The sequence below is a fragment of the Lynx rufus genome, unplaced genomic scaffold (genome assembly GCF_022079265.1).
Source record: "Lynx rufus isolate CCGP_SWC_20201006 ecotype Redwood Valley unplaced genomic scaffold, mLynRuf1.p SCAF_1, whole genome shotgun sequence".
In the NCBI taxonomy this organism is placed as follows: Eukaryota; Metazoa; Chordata; class Mammalia; order Carnivora; family Felidae; genus Lynx; species Lynx rufus.
In genome coordinates, this window is record NW_025814823.1 from 87303001 (window position 1) to 87323748 (window position 20748).

The 20748-nt window shown below is 38.9% G+C and overlaps 1 protein-coding gene across 3 annotated transcripts in view; it reads right to left on the bottom strand.

The window, feature by feature from the left end:
* Positions 1-317: 317 nt before the first annotated feature.
* NLRP3 (NLR family pyrin domain containing 3) overlaps positions 318-20748 on the bottom strand; it is a 54674-nt gene continuing 34243 nt past the window's right edge. For all 3 annotated transcript variants that reach the window (XM_047082281.1, XM_047082272.1, XM_047082270.1), the window contains 3 exons: positions 5953-6123; positions 5064-5234; positions 318-1596 (listed from right to left, as the gene is read on the bottom strand). In XM_047082281.1, coding sequence (XP_046938237.1) covers positions 1497-1596; positions 5064-5234; positions 5953-6123 — 442 coding nt within the window. In that variant the 3' untranslated portion in view covers positions 318-1496. The remainder of the gene's footprint in view (positions 1597-5063; positions 5235-5952; positions 6124-20748) is intronic.

Below are 20748 nucleotides of genomic sequence, written 5' to 3' on the forward strand. Positions count from 1 at the left end.
TGTGGAATGCCTCATGGATATTTCCAAATTAATAGTCCTATTGTGGAATGTGTATTAATTCAGATCTTCCTCTGGGTCATTGAGGGGTAAATTCCTAACTCAGTTTTAAGTTCCTCGTGCCCATTTTTTTTTCCTCTTTCAAGCTTAACCGTGCTTTAATTACATTTTACCCTGTGTGTCAAGACGTCTCTAGCAGGGAGACAGTCTGTAATAGTTCACTTCACCCAGATGCAAAAAACAAAAATCTAGACCAGAGTTACTAAAAAGGGCTGGTCCTAGGCAAAAAAGAAAAAGAAAAAAAAGTTTCTAACAGAATATAAATCATATACTTCTTTCTTTATTGAGACAGTCTTACCAAGAAAAAAAAAAGTCACCTTATCTAAAAAGCATACTTAGGAATGGGATTGATTTACATTCTTGCATAAGCTCCTTACATCAACAGTCCATAGGCCATAGTTTGAGTAGCAAAGTCTGGATAGTTCATTTGACAGATGAAGCAATGTTTCCATCCTGAACAATTCTGTGTGGTTCAAGAGTTGCCCCATGTGTAGAGAAGCAATTAGTCAATATTTATTAATGATTTAATGCTATGCAAAGAGTGGCAGATGAACTGCTCCTGAGATAAATCCAAGATAAGCTCTTATAATTGAAGGCAAAATGTATTTTCTACACAATACTTCTATTTAGGAGTACAGGCTCCATCTACTCTAATACTGTCCTGTATATGATTTTCAACTTCCTGTCCTACCAGAGCTGAAATTTCAACCATCAGAATGAGAGCAAGGTGATTTTTTTCCCCATGCATTACAACTGAACCATTTGGTAAAGAGATTTTTTAAATGCATAAAGCAATTTAACTTATCGTTAAAGTAGAGAGATTTCTAGGTACCTTTAATTAAGGAAAAGAGAGAATTTAAATCAATAAATACAAAAGGTTTTATATTTTTTGAAATTTCACCAGGTAAAATAAACATGAATTATTTTATTAGAAAATATACCTGTTACAAAAATTTTAAATAAATAAGTTGCTGCCACAAAATTGCAACATAATACACAGTTTACTTTTTCTGTTACCCTCAGTAAAGGGAAATAATGTAAGAGTGATGATATGGGTAAAAGTAAACAGAGCAAAGAGGAGTGAAAAAAGATATGAGGGAAAGGAGATTTAGAGAGAGTAATAAGAGAAAAAGTGCTTTCTTAAATGAGTTAGTCATATGAGGTCACCAAGAGGAACATCTTCTTCGACTAAGTTTCTACAATGAGAACCACATCATTTGGATGACTTCATTGTCTTGGTGTCTTCAAGCCAGGGGTACAGGAGATGCTCATATTCTCGACACAAAGGCACCATCAGCAAGGTTTCGCTGTCCCACACTGGACCAGAAGAATCATGGAGTGATGGTCTTAACCCTGGATGGAGGAGTGCTCCCTCCCACTTGTCTACACTGGGACAGCAGGGAGCCAAAACGCTGGCATCTGGCAGCCAGCTTCAACTGCTACCAAGAAGGCTCAAAGACAATGATCAACTCAGGCTTTTCTTCTTGAAGTATTTCTAATGCACATTTTGTATCATAATTGAAATACATTCCACACAACCTGTAAAAAGCAAAAGAGAGCCTTGGGTTCTACTCTTCAAAGAACACTCTCAGAGTTGTTTTGTTTTGTTTTGTTTGTTTGTTTGTTTTTGCCTAATAAATCTCATCTCCTTACTTCCCTTAACCTAACACACTTCTAAGGTCTCTGATGCTACACTTCATGCCAAATATTGTTTCTGTTATATTTTTAACCTTCAAGTTTGGAAATGTTTCAACATATGTAAATTTAGAGAAAATAGTATAAGGGATCCCCATATGCCTATTACCCAGATTTGACAATTAATAACTCATGGCCAATCTTGTTTTATCTATTGCCCCCCTACTCCTCACATCAATGGATATTACAAACACAGCATTTCATACATCTATAAATATTTAACTATGTGACACTAAATGAAGCCTTTTTAAAACACAACCACAATGCCATTTTCACACTGTAAAAAGTTAACAATTGGGTGTCTCAGTGGGTTAAGCACCCAACTCTTGATTTTGGCTCAGGTCAGGATCTCACAGTTCATGAGTTTGAGCCCCGTGTCAGGCTCTGTGTTGACAGTGTGGAGCCTACTTGGGATTCTCACCCTCTCCCTGCCCCTCCCTGGCTCAAGCTCTCTCTTTCTCTCTCAAAATAAACTTAAAAAAAAATTTTTTTACGTTAACAATAATTTCTTATTATCAACATATGTCCAATCAGTGTTTAAATTTCCTCAACTGACTGATACACTTTTATATGTTCATTGAATCAGGAGCCATATGAAGCTCACACATTGCAGCCTCTAAAGTGTTCTTTGATACATTCTTCCCCCTTTTTATTTTTGTAAGTTTCCCTTGCAACTTAGCTAAGAAATCATACCATTTGTCCTGCATCATTTCTAACAACCTTGATTTGGTTGTGTTATGAACTCAATGTTTGTATTTCTCCAAAATTCATACACGGAAGCCCTAATTCTCAATGTGATGGTATTTGGAAATAGGGCTGTTGGGATATAATTAGGGTTAGATAAGGTCATGGGGGTGGGCCCTCATGATGGTATCACTGCCTTTATGATAAGAGATGCACACACTCTGTCTCCCTGTCCCTGCCTTGCTCTCTTTCTGCCATATAAGGACACAGGAAGAAGGCAGCCCTCTGTAAGCCTAGAAGAAAGCTCTCACTAGAAGTGGAATTACTTGGCACTGTGATCTTAGATTTTCCATATTCTAAAACTGTGAGAAATAAATGCCTGTTTGTTTAAGGCAGCCTGAGCTAATGAGATAGGTTGATTGGATCCATGGGCTTTTCAGCCTATTTGAAGCTTGTCCCTTACCTCCAGAGTGTCTTTCTGGGGTGGGTCAGGACTCCACATACAGTAATGTCCCTGGCTTCATCCTGACATATCCTACACTTTGTCCCTCTATTTATCTTAGCTCTGAGAATGTTGGCTTTCCTTCAGTAAACATGCTCCACTGTGTCTGCATAAGGATGTAATGCTGATCCAAACTTCTGTTTATTCAAACTTGCATTCCAGTTGGTTCTTAGCCTTGAGGTCATGAACAAGAACAGAAGTCCTTGTTATAATATAGAATTTATATTACTTGGTAAGATATAGATAATAAATGAAAAAGAAAATGATATAGCATGTAAGTATTCTGCTGAAATGATATAGCGTGTATGTATGCTGCTGATTAATACTACAGAGGAAAATAAGAAAAAAAAGGCAAAAACAAGAAGGATATGCTGATCTGTTCTTTTCATTAGGATGGTCAGAGACAGACACGTAGAAGACCTTTAGGCAGAGAATTTAAGGATACATGGAAACAAGACATGTGGATATCAAAGGGGAGAGAGTTCTAGGCAGAAGAAACAGCACATGAAAAGGTGACAGTATTTTTGCAAAACTGCAAAGATATCAGTGGAGCACAAAGAACAAGTATTAGGAGAAGATGAATTTGCAGAAGCAACAGGAGCCAGATCACATGAGGCCTTACACAATACCATGAGTTTGTGGATCTTGAAATGTGATAGGAAGTCACTAGAGCATGTTGGTAGGAATGATATGATCACTGATTCATTTTTTTTAATGTTTGTTTGTTTGTTTGTTTGTTTAGAGACAGAGAAAGAGAGCAAGCAAGCAAGGGAGGTGCAGAGAGAGGGAGGGAGAGAGAATCCCAAGCAGGTTCCACACTGTCAGCACAGAGCCTGAGGTGGGGCTTGATCCCACAAACCATGAGATCATGACCTGGGCCAAAATCAAGAGTCAGATGCTTAACTGACTGAGCCACCCAGGTGCCCCTGACTCATGTTTTAGTTGCACCCTCCATCTGCCATGGTAAGAATACTACATGCAGAGGAGCCTGGCAGAATGCCACCAAAACAATCCAGATAAGAGGGGACAATGGCTTGAACCAGGGTACAAGTCATGAAGTTGGCAAGAAGAGATCAACAAGCAGGTATGTTATGAAAGAAGAGCTATTAGGACATGCCAACACGTTGGACATGTGCATAAGAAAAAGGTGTCAAAGGTGACACAAGATTTCTTTTTTGGCCTGAGCAATTCACAATGAGTAAGCGTTGGTGGAGATGGGAAAGAAGCAGGTGTTAGATGGGGTGGGAGGTATAATGCAGGTTTGAATTTGGACATGTAAAGTTTAGGTTTATTAGACAAATGGAAAGTCAGACTAGCGTTTGGACATGGAATTCATGCAGGTATAAATTGGGTGACACAGGACATATACGATAAAGCCAGAAGACTAGATGATGCAAACACAAGATAGAGTTTAGAGAAGAAAAATTAGCTCAATGATTGCATCCTGGGGATGCAGCATGTGCAGGTCAGGTTGATAAAGAGAATCCGCAAAGGAGACTGAGCAGAAACAGCTCATGAAGTAGAAGAAAATCCAGGGTGTTGCCTCTAAAGCAAAGTGAGGGAAATGTCTTCAGTGGAGACTGTGATTGTCCTGACTGACCAAGGTAGGAGACTCACTAGGGAGTTCTTACTCAAGAGGTAATGAGTGATATTACTAATAAGGAAACCCAATACAATGCAGATGAACTGACGTCTGTGGAATTTCCAATCTTGCTGATTCTGAAACTCTCTTTCCATTTGGAAGTCTTCAGAAACAAGACCTACAACACCCCACTGTGCAAAGACCTTGGCAATTACAGTGAACCATGGACTCCTCCAGTTCTGCAAAGTCCAGTCCCTTGCATAGCCATGTAATTCTATTTGGCAACTTTCATTGGGGCTTGGGTTTCTTTCAGGAAAATGAATGGAAACTCTTTTCACACTGAACTGAAACTTGATTTTCAAAGTTAATGTCTGCATAAAGTCTGGATGAAGTTAAATATGTGATTCATGACTCACATGCCTTATGAAAAAAAAAAAAACCTCAGTCTGAGTACAAATGAAGTCCTCCCAGGTTTTGATAACTGGTCAACCTGTCCTTTGTACTCTGAACCCCACCACGTGAATCCCTGAAGAGCACACTTACTTCAGGCGTTTCAGGAGGCAGCCCTGCTGCCTCAGCACCTCACAGAGTAGCATGACTCCCAGATCACCAAGGTCATTGTTGCCTAGGCTCAGGTCCCGCAGGCTCTGGTTGGAGGTCAGAAGTGTGGAAAGGTCCCAGCAACAGTGTGAGGTGAGACTACAGTTGTCCAATCTGCAAGAAACAGGGTGATTTAAAGAAAATGTCCCCTTAGCCATCCCAGCAGGTGCCCCAGATCTCAGCCTGAAATGTTTCAAATGCACAAAAAGCACAGGATTAACAAACTTAGAATAATCTTCTGTGCCTGTGGTTATTCTTCTTTCCTTTTCAGATGATAGTATTTTTTTCCAGTCTACTGGATTGTGCAGATCAAATTAGGAATAGTAGTTTGTGAATTGATTTTTCCCCAATTCTATGCCTCTCCCTAAATTTCGCTAAAACACAAGTGTCATATCTTTCTATTCTTTTGTGGTGAAATCCACAAATCCAAATCCAGTATTTACCTTTACAGCACTGAGAAGTAGAATTCTTCCCAGGTGCATGATCCTGTAACAAGCCAAACCTTAGGAGAACATCATTACTTCTCAGGTACAAATCATTCTATCATTACCCCCCCACACACACACATACACACCTTAGCCACCATGCATCCACATCATTGTAATAAGCTAAGGGACTGGGGCACCTGGGTGGCTCAGTTGCTTAAGCCGCCCTTTGTTTCAGCTCAGGTCATGATCTCACAGTGTGTGAGTTCAAGTCCCACATTGGGAGTTCAAGCTGCACTGGCAGTGCAAAGCCTGCTCGTGATCCTTTCTCTCCTTCTCTTTCTGCCTTTCTCTCACTCAAAAATAAATAAGCAAAAATTAAAAAAAAAAAAAGCTAAGGGACTTACTCCAATATCTGAAGCTTGCAGCTGGGGTGCAAGAGGCCCTCACAGAGTAGCTTCACCCCCGTGTCTCCAAGAGCATTGCCCCTTAGGTAAAGGTGTGTGAGTTTCTGGTTACTGCTGAGCACTGAAGACAGAGCTGGACAGCAACCTGATGTAAGTCCAGAATTCATCAACCTGGAGAAGGAACAAGGAAAAGAGTCATCAGTGTTCAGACTTCCTTGAACATTGCACAGCTATCTCACCAGAGGAATCTCTTCTTATCTAAAAAGCTACATCCTTCAACTTCAAGATGAGGAGCCAGCATCTTGGATACAATCTGAGGAGCACATGACTCCTTGTCTCTGGCCCCATAAAAGAGAGAAATAATAGTCTCAGCAGATGCTTGGCTGGGACCAGTAGAAGAGACAGAGCAAAAGCAAATTAATCCAGATTCCTTCCACATCCTTCTTCCTTCTTATGCATATTCCCTCTGCCATGCATGCTCCCTACCACCACATCTTCAAGAAATACATCCCAGGTTGTCTGTCACTGATAATTCCTACCACATTGCACAGACTTGCCTTATTTGACTCTCACATTAACTGAGCAAGTTAGCAGTGCCACAGTAACCATTATGTATCTGTTACAGATCAGAAATCTTAGGTTTATCAAAGCATATGTTTCTCTTAGGGTCAAAGAGCAAGCGTTCAGTGGATGGGGGACCTAGACTTAAGCCTTCTAGTGCCATCTCACCTCTGTTGCCCCTTCTGTCCATATTCTTCTTGCTTCTGCTTTGGAAGGAGTCTCTCAGAGAATAAAGCTCTAAATTTGCATTACACTCAGTGGGATTAAGATTTTTGGTGTACTACACTTGGGTCAAGTTGAACATATTCTATCACCAACAGAAGCATGAGGGCTTTGAAGTAGAGAGCTACATCACTCCAGCATAGAAGCTCAGAGGGTGGTATACAGTATACAGAAAGCCACATATGCTAGGGCCTCAACAAAACCTTGACTTAAGAACATCTCATGCAATCATATTCTTCCCTTCCACAATCCTTAACAATGACATGCCTTTAAGCTCCAAGATGTCTTAGAATCAGGAAAAATAGAAACATATAAAGTAGCATGAGCAGGTGATCAAAAGAAAACAGAAGTACTTGTTTTCCCAGTCAAGGATGAATCATAATTTAAAAAATAGAATAAGCAAGACAAAGAAGGGAATGAAGCCCAAAATGGAGGAGTAAAAACAAAACAAAACAAAACAAACAAACAAAAGGCAAGTTCTGAGGGGCTTCTAGTGAGTTAAGAATGGCCAGTTAAGAATAATTTTATCAGATGGACTCTATTTAACATGTACAGGGATTTGCAGGATTATTGGCTGTTCTGAACTGAATGTTTGTGTCATCTCAGAATCATATGTTGAAATCTTAATCCTCAATGTGATAGTATTAGAAAGTATGGCCTTTAAGGGGTAAATAGGTCTTGAGGGTATAGTCTTCATGATGGGATTAGCACCTTTGTAAAACAGACCCCAGAGAGTTCCCATGCCTCTACTGCCATGTGAGGACACACCAGGAAGGTGGCTGTCTGAAAGCCAGGAAGAGAGCTCTTACCAGAAATCAGATGATCTACAAGCACCTTGATCTTGGGCTTCCAGGATCCAGAACTTTGAACATAAATGTTTGTTGTTTGAGTCACCCAGAAAATGGTATTTTTGTTACAGTAGCCTGAACAGACTAAGACACTGGAAAAGATGAACAACATTCCAGAAGACTGAAGATAGTCATCCAAAAAGAAAGGAAAGACCATTTGAAAGTTACAAAATGGCAAGCTTTGCCATCCTCCCCAGAAAAGGATTAGAAAAGATATGAAACAGATGTTTGAGGAGCAGTGCACCATGAAGTGACAACAGTTACAAGCACAGGATGATTTTGTTGAGAATGAGTCACATACGAATTGTCAAAACATTGATAATATTGGTAACATTGAGACTGAGTGATGGGTACGTGGAGTGCATGATAAAATGTTTAGTCAATTGAACACCCAATTCTACCAACCAATCCACTTGATTCAACAGATGTAACAAACTTTGTATGTACATCTTGGTATCAAGCAATCCATTCAACTAAGTTCTACATTCACTGGGCACAGATATTTTGCCATGTACTATATTGTTAAATTATTGGGTTTTTTTAATTTTTTTAAAAACATTTATTTTTCACAGAAAGAGAGAGAGACAAAGTGTAAGTGGGGGAAGTGCAGAGAGAGATGGAGACACAGAATCCCAAGCAAGCTCCAGGCTCTGGGCTGTCAGCACAGAGCCTGATTCAGGGCTCAAACCCACAAACTATGAGATCATGACCTGAGCTGAAGTCTGACACTCAACCAACTGAACCACCCAGGTGCTCCTGTCTTTTTTTTTTTTAATTTACTAATGATATGCCTTAGGTTATAAATATGTGTTCCAAAAAATATTGAAGTAAATTTAACATTTATTGAGGGTTTACTATATGTTTTGCCAAAACAATGACTTTAAACAGGATTATCACATTGAATTACTACAAAACCAAGATACAGGTATTGCTTTTATCCTTATTTTTAAATGGAAAGCTGAGTAACAGGGAAATTACTTGAAGAATAAGAAGCTTCTTAGATGGACTGTGAGGGTGGGAGGGTATTTTGCATACAGGCAAAAGGAAGGCAGTAAGCAAGAGGAGGAAGGGTGGAAGAGGCCAGGTTCCTAAAACTGAAAACGAATTCAATATGACTCAAAATGGAGTGAACGGTGTGTTAGGTGAAAGGGCAGAAACAGTGATCTAGAGCTGGTCACAGATAGTTTCGTGTACCATGCAAAGAAACACAAACTTTGGAGGTTTTTGCTTTTGTTTTTGTTTTAAATAAATGACTCAATATTATCAAATCTGTATTTTAGAAAACTCCTCTGGTGTTTGTCAAAAGAAAAAAGAAGGTAGAAGGAACTGAAAGTAAAGAAAATCGAGGATTTTCCTCTGTTTATTGGCTGATCAGCCTCTGGAAAGTGCCACTGTTCAACAAGGCAGTAAAGAAAGGACAGGCAGGCGACAAAGGGATGAGGGTGGGGAGTAAGTAATAAAAATTAAAGAATTTTGCAAATGCTTACCTTGTGGCAGTTGTGTAATATTGGGGTTAGGGGGTGCAAAATGCAACCAGAGATAAAGTTCTAAAGTTCAAGATATTTGGCTATGCCTAACAAAATATAAAATGCCTACAAGTGTTCCCTCATTAATTACACGTATAGGTATCCATCGCAAAAGAAATATCTACACATACATAAAGTTATATAAACAAGTATTTTTTTCAGGGACGCCTGGGTGGCTAAGTCAGTGAAGCATCCGACTTTGGCTCAGGTCGTGTCTCACAGTTTGTGTGTTTGGGCCCCGTGGGGGCCTCTATGCTGACAGCTCAGAGCTTGGAGCCTGCTTCAGATTATGTGTCTCCCTCTCTCTCTGCCCTTCCCCTGCTCATGCTCTGTCTCTCTCTCAAAAATAAATTGAAAACATATTTTAAAAAATTTTAAAAAACAAATATGTTTTTCATAGTTACTTGTAATAGTAAAAAGGGAAAAATTCATCCAAAGGTTCACTATTCAATAATAACTTAAATAAATCACTATAATGAATATTATGTAATATTATGCCCAAATCTATAGATATGTATATACCAGCATGGCAATAAATCCCTGATAAATTTAAGAAGAAATAATAAGAAAGCATTCATATTATGATTCTGGTTTTGACAGATAGTATTATGGGTTGAATTATGTTCCCCAAAACCTTATATGCTGGAGTGTGAACCCCCAGTACCTCAGAATGTGACCTTATTTTAAAATAAGGTCATTGAAGATGCAATTGGTTAAGAGGAAGTCAAGAAAGTGAGCCATATTTCAACCTGACTGGTACCTTCTATATCTATAACAGGGAAATTTGGATACAAAGACACACACCAACACAGAGACAATACCATGTAGAGATGAAAGCTAAGAGGTGATGCATTTGTAAGCCCAGGATGTGGAACATTGCCAGCAAACCAGCAGAAACTGAAAGAGATGTATGAAATTGATTCTTCATCACAGCCCTAGGAGGAACAAACTCTGCCAACATTGGGATCTTGGACTAGTAGCCTATACTGCTGGAAGACAATAGATTGTGGTTGGAACATTCACACCAACTACAGCAGAATACACATTCTTTTCACATGTACACAGAGCATTTTCTAAAATAGATCATATGTTAGGCCACAAAACAAGTCTTAGCAAATTCAAAAAGACTGAAATAATGCCAAGTATCTTTTCTGACCACAATGGTATGAAAGTACAAATCAATAACAGGAGAACAACTGAAAATCCAAGAATACAAGGAAATCAAATAACACTCTCCTGAACAGCCAACAGGTTTAAAAAATTTGCTGGAGAAATTTTAAAAAAAGAAGAAGAAAGAAAAACAAAACAAGAAAAACAAAAATGGAAACACAACATACCAAAACTTACAAAATATGGCAAAATCTGTTCTATTCCAAAAGTTTTTAGCTATAAATGAATATATCAAGAAAATTGAGTGATCCTAAAAAAATCTAACTTCACATATCAAGGAACTAGAATAAGAACAAACTGAATCCAAAGTTACCAAGAGGTGGGGCACCTGGGTGGCTCAGTTGGTTAGGCGACAGACTTCGGCTCAGGTCATGATCTCACAGTTTGTGAGTTCAAGCCCCGCGTTGGGCTCTGTGCTGACAGCTCAGAATCTGGAGCCTGCTTCAGATTCTGTGTGCCTTCCCCTCTCTCCACCCCTCCTCTGCTCATGCTCTGTGTCTCAATAATAAATAAATGTTAAAAAAAAATTTAAAAAAATTAAACTTCAAAGTTACCAAGAGGAATAAAATAAAAAGATTAGAGAGAAATAAAAAAAATAGAAAACAGGAAAACAATAAAAAAAGATGAACAAAACAAGAGTTGGTTCTTTGAAAAGATAAACAAAATTGATAAACCTTTAGCTAGACAAACCAAGAAAAATGAGAGAACCCAAATCAACAGCATTATAATTGAAAAAGGAGACATTACAACTGACACCACAGAAATATAAAGGAGCATTAGAGGCTACTATGAAAAACTATACCCAATAAACTGGACAACTTAGAAGAAATGGAAAAATTCTTGAAACATCCAACTTACCAAAACTGAGCCAAGAAGAAATAGAAAACCTGAACAGATCAGCTACTACTAAGGAGATTGAAATAGTAATCAAAAAACTCCCAACAAAAAAAGGCTTAGGACCAGATAGCTGCATTGATGAATTTTGTCATCATTTAAAGAATTAACAGCAATCCTTCTCAAACTTTCCCAATCAGAGAAACTCATTTTTGATGCTAGTATTACCCTGATACCAAACTACATAGGATACTACAAGAAAAGCACAAGCCAATATTCTTCATGAATTTAGATGCAAAAATTCTCAACAAAATAATAGTAAACTGAATTCAGCAGCACATGTAAAGTATTATTCACCAAGTCAAGTGGAATTTATCCCTGGGATGACAGGATGGTTTCACATATGCAAATCAATAAATGTGATAAATTAGAGCAATAAAATGAGAGACAATTTGATTTTCTCAATAGAAGAAAAAACATTTAACAAAATTCAACATCCATTCAAGATTAAAAAACTTTTTCCAAATTAGGCATATAAGAAATGTATCACAACATAATAAAGGCTATATATAACAAGCCCATAGCTAACATCATAGTCAATGGTGAAAAATTGAAACCCTTTCCACTGTGATCAGGGACAAGAAAAGAGTGCCCACTCTTTGCATTCTTATTCACCTAATACTCAAAATCCTAGTCAGAACAAGCAGACAACAAAAATAAATAGAAGGCATCAGAATTAGAAAGGAAAAGAGAGATTTTACTCTATTTACATATGATGTGATTTTATATATATATATATATATAAAACAAAAGATTCAACCAAAAAAAAAATTAGACCTAATCAAAGTTGCAGGGTAGAAAATTTACATACAGAAAAAATAACCCAGAGGACCGGGAAGATGGTGGTGTAGGAGGATGCTGGGCTCACCACATCCTGCTGATCACTGAGATTCCACCCACATCTGCCGAATTTACCCAGAAAATCACCAGAAGACTAGCAGAACAGACTCTCTGGAGCAAAGCTTAGATGGGAGGCCCAAGGAAGAGGGGCCCCTCCGGAAGCAGACCACCAAAGGCAAAGCGAGCTGAGGCTGCTCCTCCCACCACTGTGCCCCTTGCAGATCCACCCCAGATAATAGGCCAGATCCCAGCTAAGCAGCACCACAAGACTGGCAGTGTGCAAGTAGCCCAGACAGAGGCCTCACCACCCCACAGTGAGTCCTGCCCCTGGGAGAGGGGAAGATAAGGTACACACCAGTCTGACAGTGACCCTAGCGGTGAGCTGGGGGCAGACATCAGGTCTGACTATGGCCCCACCCACTAACCAACACAAGTTACTCCAGACAGCATGGGGGAAGAGCCCTGCAGTTCCCCGACACTCCAGGGACTATCCAAAATGACAAAACAGAAGACTATTCCTCAAAAGAAATTCCAGGAACTAGCGACAGCTAATGAACTGATCAAAAACGATTTAAGCAATGTAACAGAAAATGAATTTAAAATAATAGTCATAAAATTAATCGCTGGGCTTGAAAAAAGTATAGAGGACAGCAGAGAATCTATTACTACAGAGATCAAGAGACTAAGAAACAGTCAGGAGGAGCTAAAAAATGCTATAAATGAGCTGCAAAATAAAACAGAGGCAAGCACAGCTCGGATTGAAGAGGCAGAGGAGAGAATAGGTGAATTAGAAGATAAAACTATGGAAAAAGAAGAAGCTGAGAAAAAAAGAGATAAAAAAATCCAGGAGTATGAGGGGAGACTTAGAGAACTAAGTGACATAATTAAACAAAATAATATATGCATAATTGGGATTCCAGAGGACGAAAAGAGAGGGAAAGGTGTTGATGGTGTACTTGAAGAAATCATAGCTGAGAACTTCCCTGATCTGGGGAAGGAAAAAGGCATTGAAATCCAAGAGGCACAGAAAACTCCCTTCAGACGTAACTTGAATCGATCTTCTGCATGACATATCATAGTGAAACTGGCAAAATACAAGGATAAAGAGAGAATTCTGAAAGCAGCTAGGGATAAACATGCTCTAACATATAAAGGGAGACTGATAACACTCATGACGGATCTGTCTACTGAAATGTGGCAGGCCAGAAAGGAATGGCAGGAAATCTTCAATGTGATGAACAGAAAAATATATGCAGCCAAGAATCCTTTATCCATCAAGGCTGTCATTCAGAATAGAAGGATAGATAAAGGTCTTCCCAAACAAACAAAAACTGAAGGAATTCATCACCACTAAACCAGCCTTACAAGAGATCCTAAGGGGGATCCTGTGAGACAAAGTACCAGAGACTTCACTACAAGCATGAAACCTGCAGACATCACAATGACTCTAAACCCATATCTTTCTATAATAACACTGAATGTAAATGGACTAAATGTGCCAACCAAAAGACATAGGGTATCAGAATAGATAAAAAAAACAAGACCCATCTATTTGCTGTCTACAAGAGACTCATTTTAGACCTGAGGACACCTTCAGATTCAAAGTGTGGGGATGGAGAACTATCTATCATGCTACTAAAAGTCAAAAGAAAGCTGGAGTAGCTATACTTATATCAGACAAACTAGACTTTAAATTAAAGGCTGTAACAAGAGATGAAGAATGGCATTATAGAATAATCACAGGGTCTATCCATCAGGAAGAGCTAACAATTATAAATGTCTATGCGCCGAATACAGGAGCTCCCAAATATATAAAACAATTACTCATAAACATAAGCAACCTTATTGATAAGAATGTGGTCATTGCAGGCTATTTTGCTACTTCAATTACAACATTGAATAGACCATCTAGACAGAGGATCAATTAAGAAACAAGGGCCCTGAATGATACACTGGATCAGAAGGACATGTTAGATATATTTAGAACTCTGCATCCCAAAGCAACAGAATATACTTTCTTCTCGAGTGCACATGGAACCTTCTCCAGGATAGATCACATACTGGGTCACAAAACAGCCCTTCATAAGCATACAAGAATTGAGATCATACCGTGCATACTTTCAGACCACAATGCTATGAAGCTTGAAATCAACCACAGGAAAAAGTCTGGAAAACCTCCAAAAGCATGGAGGTTAAAGAACACCCTACAAAAGAATGAGGGCATCAACCAGGCAATTAGAGAAGAAGTTAAGAAATATATGCAAACAAATGAAAATGAAAATACAACAATCCAAACGCTTTGGGATGCAGCGAAGGCAGTCCTGAGATGAAACTACATTGCAATCCAGGCCTATCTCCAGAAACAAGAAAAATCCCAAATACAAAATCTAACAGCATACCTAAAGGAAATAGAAGCAGAACAACAAAGACACCCCAAACCCAGCAGAAGAAGAGAAATAATAAAGGTTAGGCCAGAAACAATGTAGAATAAAAAAAAAAAAAAAAACAACTGTAGAGCAGATCAATGAAACCAAGAGTTGGTTTTTTGAAAAAATAAACAAATTTGATAAACTTCTAGCCAGGCTTCTCAGAAATAAAAGGGAGATGACCCAAATAGATACAATCATGAATGAAAATGGAATTATTACAACCAATCCCTCAGAAATACAAGCAATTATCAGGGAATACTATGAAAAATTATATGCCAACAAACTGGACAACCTGGAAGAAATGGACAAATTCCTAAACACACACACTTCCAAAACTCAAACAGGAAGAAATAGAAACTTGAACAGACCCATAACCAGCAAAGAAATGGAATCAGTTATCAAAAATTTCCCAACAAATAAGAGTCTGGGACCAGATGGCTTCCCAGGGGAATTCTACCAGACATTTATAGCAGAGATAATACCTATCCTTCTCAAGCTATTCCAAAAAAATAGAAAGGGAAGGAAAGCTTCCAGACTCATTCTATGAAGCCAGCATTACTTTGATTCCTAAACCAGATAGAGACCCAGTAACAAAAGAGAACTACAGGCCAATATCCCTGATGAAGATGGATGCAAAAATTCTCAATAAGATACTAGCAAATCGAATTCAACAGCATATAAAAGGAATTATTCACCATGATCAAGTGGGATTCATTCCTGGGATGCAGGGCTGCCTTAACATTTGCAAATCAATCATTGTGATACATCACATTAATAACAGAAAAGATAAGAACCATATGATCCTGTCAATCAATGCAGAAAAAGCATTTGACAAAATTCAGCATCCTTTCTTAGTAAAAACTCTCGAGAAAGTTGGGATAAAAGGAAAATACTTAAACATCATTAAAGCCATTTATGAAAAGCCCACAGCTAATATGATCCTCCATGGGGAAAAACTGAGAGGTTTCTCCCTGAGATCAGGAACATGACAGAGGTGTTCACTCTCACCGCTGTTGTTTAACATAGTGTTGGAAGTTCTAGAATAAGTAGTCAGACAACAGAATTAAATCAAAGGCATCAAAATCAACAAAGATGAAGTCAAGCTTTCACTTTTTGCAGATGACATGATAGTATACATGGAAAACCTGATAGACTCCACGAAAAGTCTGCTAGAACTGATACATGAATTCAGCAAAGTCGCAGGATACAAAATCTATGTACAGAAATCAGTTGCATTCTTATACACTAATAATGAAACAACAGAAAGACAAATAAAGAAAGTGATCCCATTCACAATTGCACCAAGAAGCATAAAATACCTAGGAATAAGCCTAACCAAAGATGTAAAAGATCTGTATGCTGAAAACTATAGGAAGCTTAGGAAGGAAATTGAAGAAGATACAAAGAAAAGGAAAAACATTCCGTGCTCATGGATTGGAAGAATAAATATTGTCAAGATGTCAATACTACCCAAAGCTATCTACACATTCAATGCAATCCCAATCAAAATTGCACCAGCATTCTTATCGAAGCTAGAACAAGCAATCCTAAAATTCATATGGAACCACAAAAGCCCCCGAATAGCCAAAGTAATTTTGAAGAAGAAGACCAAAGCAGGAGGCATCACAATCCCAGACTTTAGCCTCTACTACAAAGCTGTCATCATCAAAACAGCATGGTATTGGCACAAAAACAGACACATAGACCAATGGAATAGAATAGAAACCCCAGAACTAGGCCCACACAAGTATGGCCAACTAATCTTTGACAAAGCAGGAAAGAATATCCAATGGAAAAAAGACAGTCTATTTAACAAATGGTGCTGGGAGAAGTGGACAGCAACATGCAGAAGAATGAAACTAGACCACTTTCTTACACCATTCACAAAAACAAACTCAAAATGGATGAAGGACCTGAATGTGACACAGGAAACCATCAAAACCCTAGAGGAAAAAGCAGGAAAAAACCTCTCTGACCTCAACCGCAGCAATTTCTTACTTGACACATCTCCAAAGGCAAGGGAATTAAAAGCAAAAATGAACTATTGGGACCTCATCAAGATAAAACCTTCTGCACTGCAAAGGAAACAACCAACAAACTAAAATGTGGAATGGGAAAAGATGTTTGCAAATGACATATCAGACAGTGTTAGAATCCAAAATCTATAAAGAGCTCACCAAACTCCATACCCGAAAAACAAATAATCCAGTGAAGAAATGGGAAGAAGACATGAATAGGCATTTCTCTAAAGAAGACATCCGGATGGCCAACAGGCACATGAAAAGATGCTCAACGTCACTTTTCATCAGGGTAATACAAATCAAAAGCACACTCAGATACCATTTCACGCAAGTCAGAGTGGCTAAAATGAACAAATCAGGAGACTATAGATGCCGGCGAGGATGTGGAGAAAGAGGAACCCTCTTGCACTGTTGGTGAGAATGCAAACTGGTGCAGCCAGTCTGGAAATCAGTGTTGAGTTTCCTCAAAAAATTAAAAATAGGTCTACACTATGACCCAGCAGTAGCACTGCTAGGAATTTACCCAAGCGATTCAGAAGTACTGATGCATAGGGGCACTTGTACCCCAATGTTTATATCAGCACTCTCAACAATAGCTAAATTATGGAAAAAGCCTAAATGTCCATCAACTGACGAATGGATAAAGAAATTGTGATTTATATACACAATGGAATACTACATGGCAATGAGATAGAATGAAGTATGGCCTTTTGTAGCAACATGGGTGGAACTGGAGAGTGTTATGCTAAGTGATATGAGTCATACAGAGAAGGACAGATTCCATGTTTTCACTCCTATGTGGATCCTGAGAAATTTAACAGAAGACCATGGGGGAGGGGAAGGAAAAAAATGGTTAGAGAGGAAGGGAGCCAAAACATAAGAGACTCTTAAAAACTGAGAACAAACTGAAGGTTTATGGGGAGTGGGAGGGAGGGGTGGGTGGGTGATGGGTATTGAGGAGGGCACCTTTTGGGATGAGCACTGGGTGTTGTATGGAAACCAATTTGACAGTAAATTTCATAATAAAAAAAAGAAACTAAAAACAAAACAAAAGCCAAACAACAATAAAACAATAGAGCAGATCAATGAAACCAGGAGCTGTTTCTTTGAAAACATTATTAAAACTGATAAACCTATAGCCATACCTACCTAAAAAAAAGAAAAGAAAGAGAAAATACCCCAATAAATAAAATCACAAATGCAAGAGGAGAAATAGCAACAACACCACTGGAATAGAAACAATCATAAGAGAATATTACGAAAAACTATATGCTAACAAATTGGACAACCTGGAAGAAATGTTTAAATTCCTACAAAAATATAAATTACCAAAGTTGAAACAAGAAGAAATAGAAAACTTGAACAGACCCATAACCAGCAAAGAAAATCTATCAGTTGCCAAAAATCTCCCAACAAAGGAAAGTCCTGAGTCAAGTGGCATCACAGAGGAATTCTACCAAATACTTAAAGAATTGATATCTATTCTTGACAAACTATTCCAAAAAATAGAAAAGGAAGACGTAACTCATTCTATAAGGCCAGCATTACCCTGATACCAACATCAGACAAAGACTCACTAAAAAAGGCAATTATAGGTCAATATCCTTGATGAACATGGATGCAAAAATTCTCAGTCAAATACTAGCAAACAGTATATAACAGTATATTTAAAAAAATCATTTCAGGGAGTAGTTAAGTAGGGAGACTATGATTCTCTTCCCTCAAACACAGCTATATTGAGGTCTGATTACTTAGAACACCCAGGAAATCAATCTGCAAAGGGGCAGAAGGATCTCTACAGTTGGTGGGAGACAGCACAGCAGGTGCAAGGATGTGATTTAGGGGGAGAGAAAAATGGCAGTGCCACAGAGAGGATGGAAACTTTTCCATGGAGAGATGAAAGAAGAAAAAGAGAAAGGGGTGGAGAAAGTGCAGTATCGAGTTAGCACAAGAGGAAAACTTCTCTGGACCACAGACTGGGGATCAAAAAGTATTGAGTTCTCCAGTTCTTTTTTGAAAATAGCATTTGGAGCTCAAATCCTGAGGTTTTGGAAGTCCATGACTTTTTCTGGAATGGAGCTGAGGCTCGTGCTCCTAGGGTGGAAGAAGCTGGCTCCAGAGTGCATAGTATGGTGTAGAGAACTCTGGGATGAACTGGGAGAGAAAAGTCCTCTCCCTTGACTACTTTTGGAAAAGAGTTTATTGCCTCCACAAGGACAAAAGACCCTTCAGATTCCAGCCAAAGGCCTTTCATCAGCAGGATGGAGAGGCTCTACTCTCCATCCTGGAGAGGAAAGGAGTGGATCCGTGCTGTGTCAGGTCCTTTAAGACTTTAGGTTTTGAATCCCAGCTGCACACCCAAGAATAAAAGCAAGAGAGCTTTGGCACAGGGAAAGCTGACTTCCCTTGCTCTTCTATGATGGCTGTCTGGACAGCGGGGGTTGAGATCCCCACTCCAAGGTCAAGAGATTGGGGTGGTGCCACTTTCCCCCCAACACCAAAATAGTGGGGCTTCAGAAAGCAACACATGGACCGCCAATGGAAGCAGGACCTGCTTACACCAACCCTGCCCCTCTGTGCCTGGAAACTGCTTATTTACTGGGCAGGACTGATTCTGAGCCAACATGGCCAGCCTCTCCTCCAGACCAGCACGGCTGGCCACTATCCCCCACCCCCCAGGAACCAACAGACAACTTTTTGTTCTTTTTTCCTCCCTGTTCTCTTTTTCTTTTAGAATCAGGCTCATAGTTCCTTTTTTTCCCCATTTCCTTTTTTCTTTTTCTTTTTCTTTGATCAGGCTTTTTTATTCTTTTCTTTTTTATTCTGTTTTCTTTTCTCCTGCTTTTTTCTATTTTTTTTTCATTTCTCTTCCTTTGAAATCAGTCTTTTGGTTGTTTGATTCTCTGTTGGGTTTCTTTTGTTTCTTTTCCTTTTCTCTATTTTTGGAATAAGCCTTTCCCCCTTGCTTTTTACCCCCAGGGTTATTTTAACGAACAAATCAAAGCACACTTAGGTAAAGGACTTAACACTTCACTACTGCAAGCAAGGAAGAGATGTTCAGAGGACCCGCCAGTGGGATAGACCAGCCAAAACACAATAGCAGAGTGCACACAGCATACACCAGAAACAATTCCTGGAGTTCCAAGCCCTGGACGGTGTATAACCCATTTTTATATAGTAGTACTCTCAGGAGCAGGACACATAACATGCTTTTAAAACATGCAAAAAACAGAAATTTTGCCAAAATGACAAGACAGAGGAATTCTTCCCAAAGAAAGGTCAAGAAGAAATCACATCCAGCTTGTATCTTGCTCAAAACAGATATAAGCAATATAGACGAACAAGATTTAGAACAACAGTCATAAGGGGAGCCTGGGTGGCTCCGTTGGTTAGGTGTCTGACTTCAGCTCAAGTCGTGATCTCACAGTTTATGAGTTCAAGCCCGCATCAAGCTCTGTGCTGACAGCTCAGAGCCTGGAACCTGCTTCAGATTCTGTTTCTCCCTCTTTCTCTGCCTCTCCCCTTCTCACACTCTGTCTCTTTCGCTCTCTCTCAAAAATAAATAAAAATTTTAAAAAAAAGAACAACAGTCATAAGATTCATACCTGGGCATAGAAGACACCAGAGAAATCCTTGATACAGAAATCGAAGGCCTAAGAATTAGTCAGGATTAATTTAAAAATGCTATAGCTGAGATGCAAAATAAACTAGATACAGTGACAGTGAGGATTGAAGAAGCAGAGGAGACAATAGGTGAAATAGAAGTTAAAATTAGGAAAAAATAATGAAGCTGGAAAAAAGAGGGAAAAGAAATTATTAGATCATGAGGGGAAAATTAGAGAACTAAGTGATTCTATGAAATGAAAAAATACCTGTATCATAGGAGTCCCAGAAGAATGAGAAAAGGGGTCAGAAGGTTTATTTGAACAAATAATAGCTGAGAACTTCCCTAATCTGGGGAAGGGAACAGGCATCCAAGTCCAAGAGGCACAGAGAACTTCCTTCAAAATCAACAAAAACAGGCCAACACCATGACATATCATAGTGAAACTTGCAAAATATAAGGATAAAGAGAGAATTCTGAAAGCAGGTAAGGATAATAAGTCCATAACCTACAAGGATAGACACATAAAGTTCGTAGCAGACCTGTCCACTGAAATTTGGCAGGCCAAAGGGGAGTGGCAGGAAATATTCAATGTGCTGACTGGAAATTATGCTGCCAAGAATACTTTATCCAGTAAAGCTGTCATTCAGAATATAAGGATAGATAGCAACTTTCTGAGAC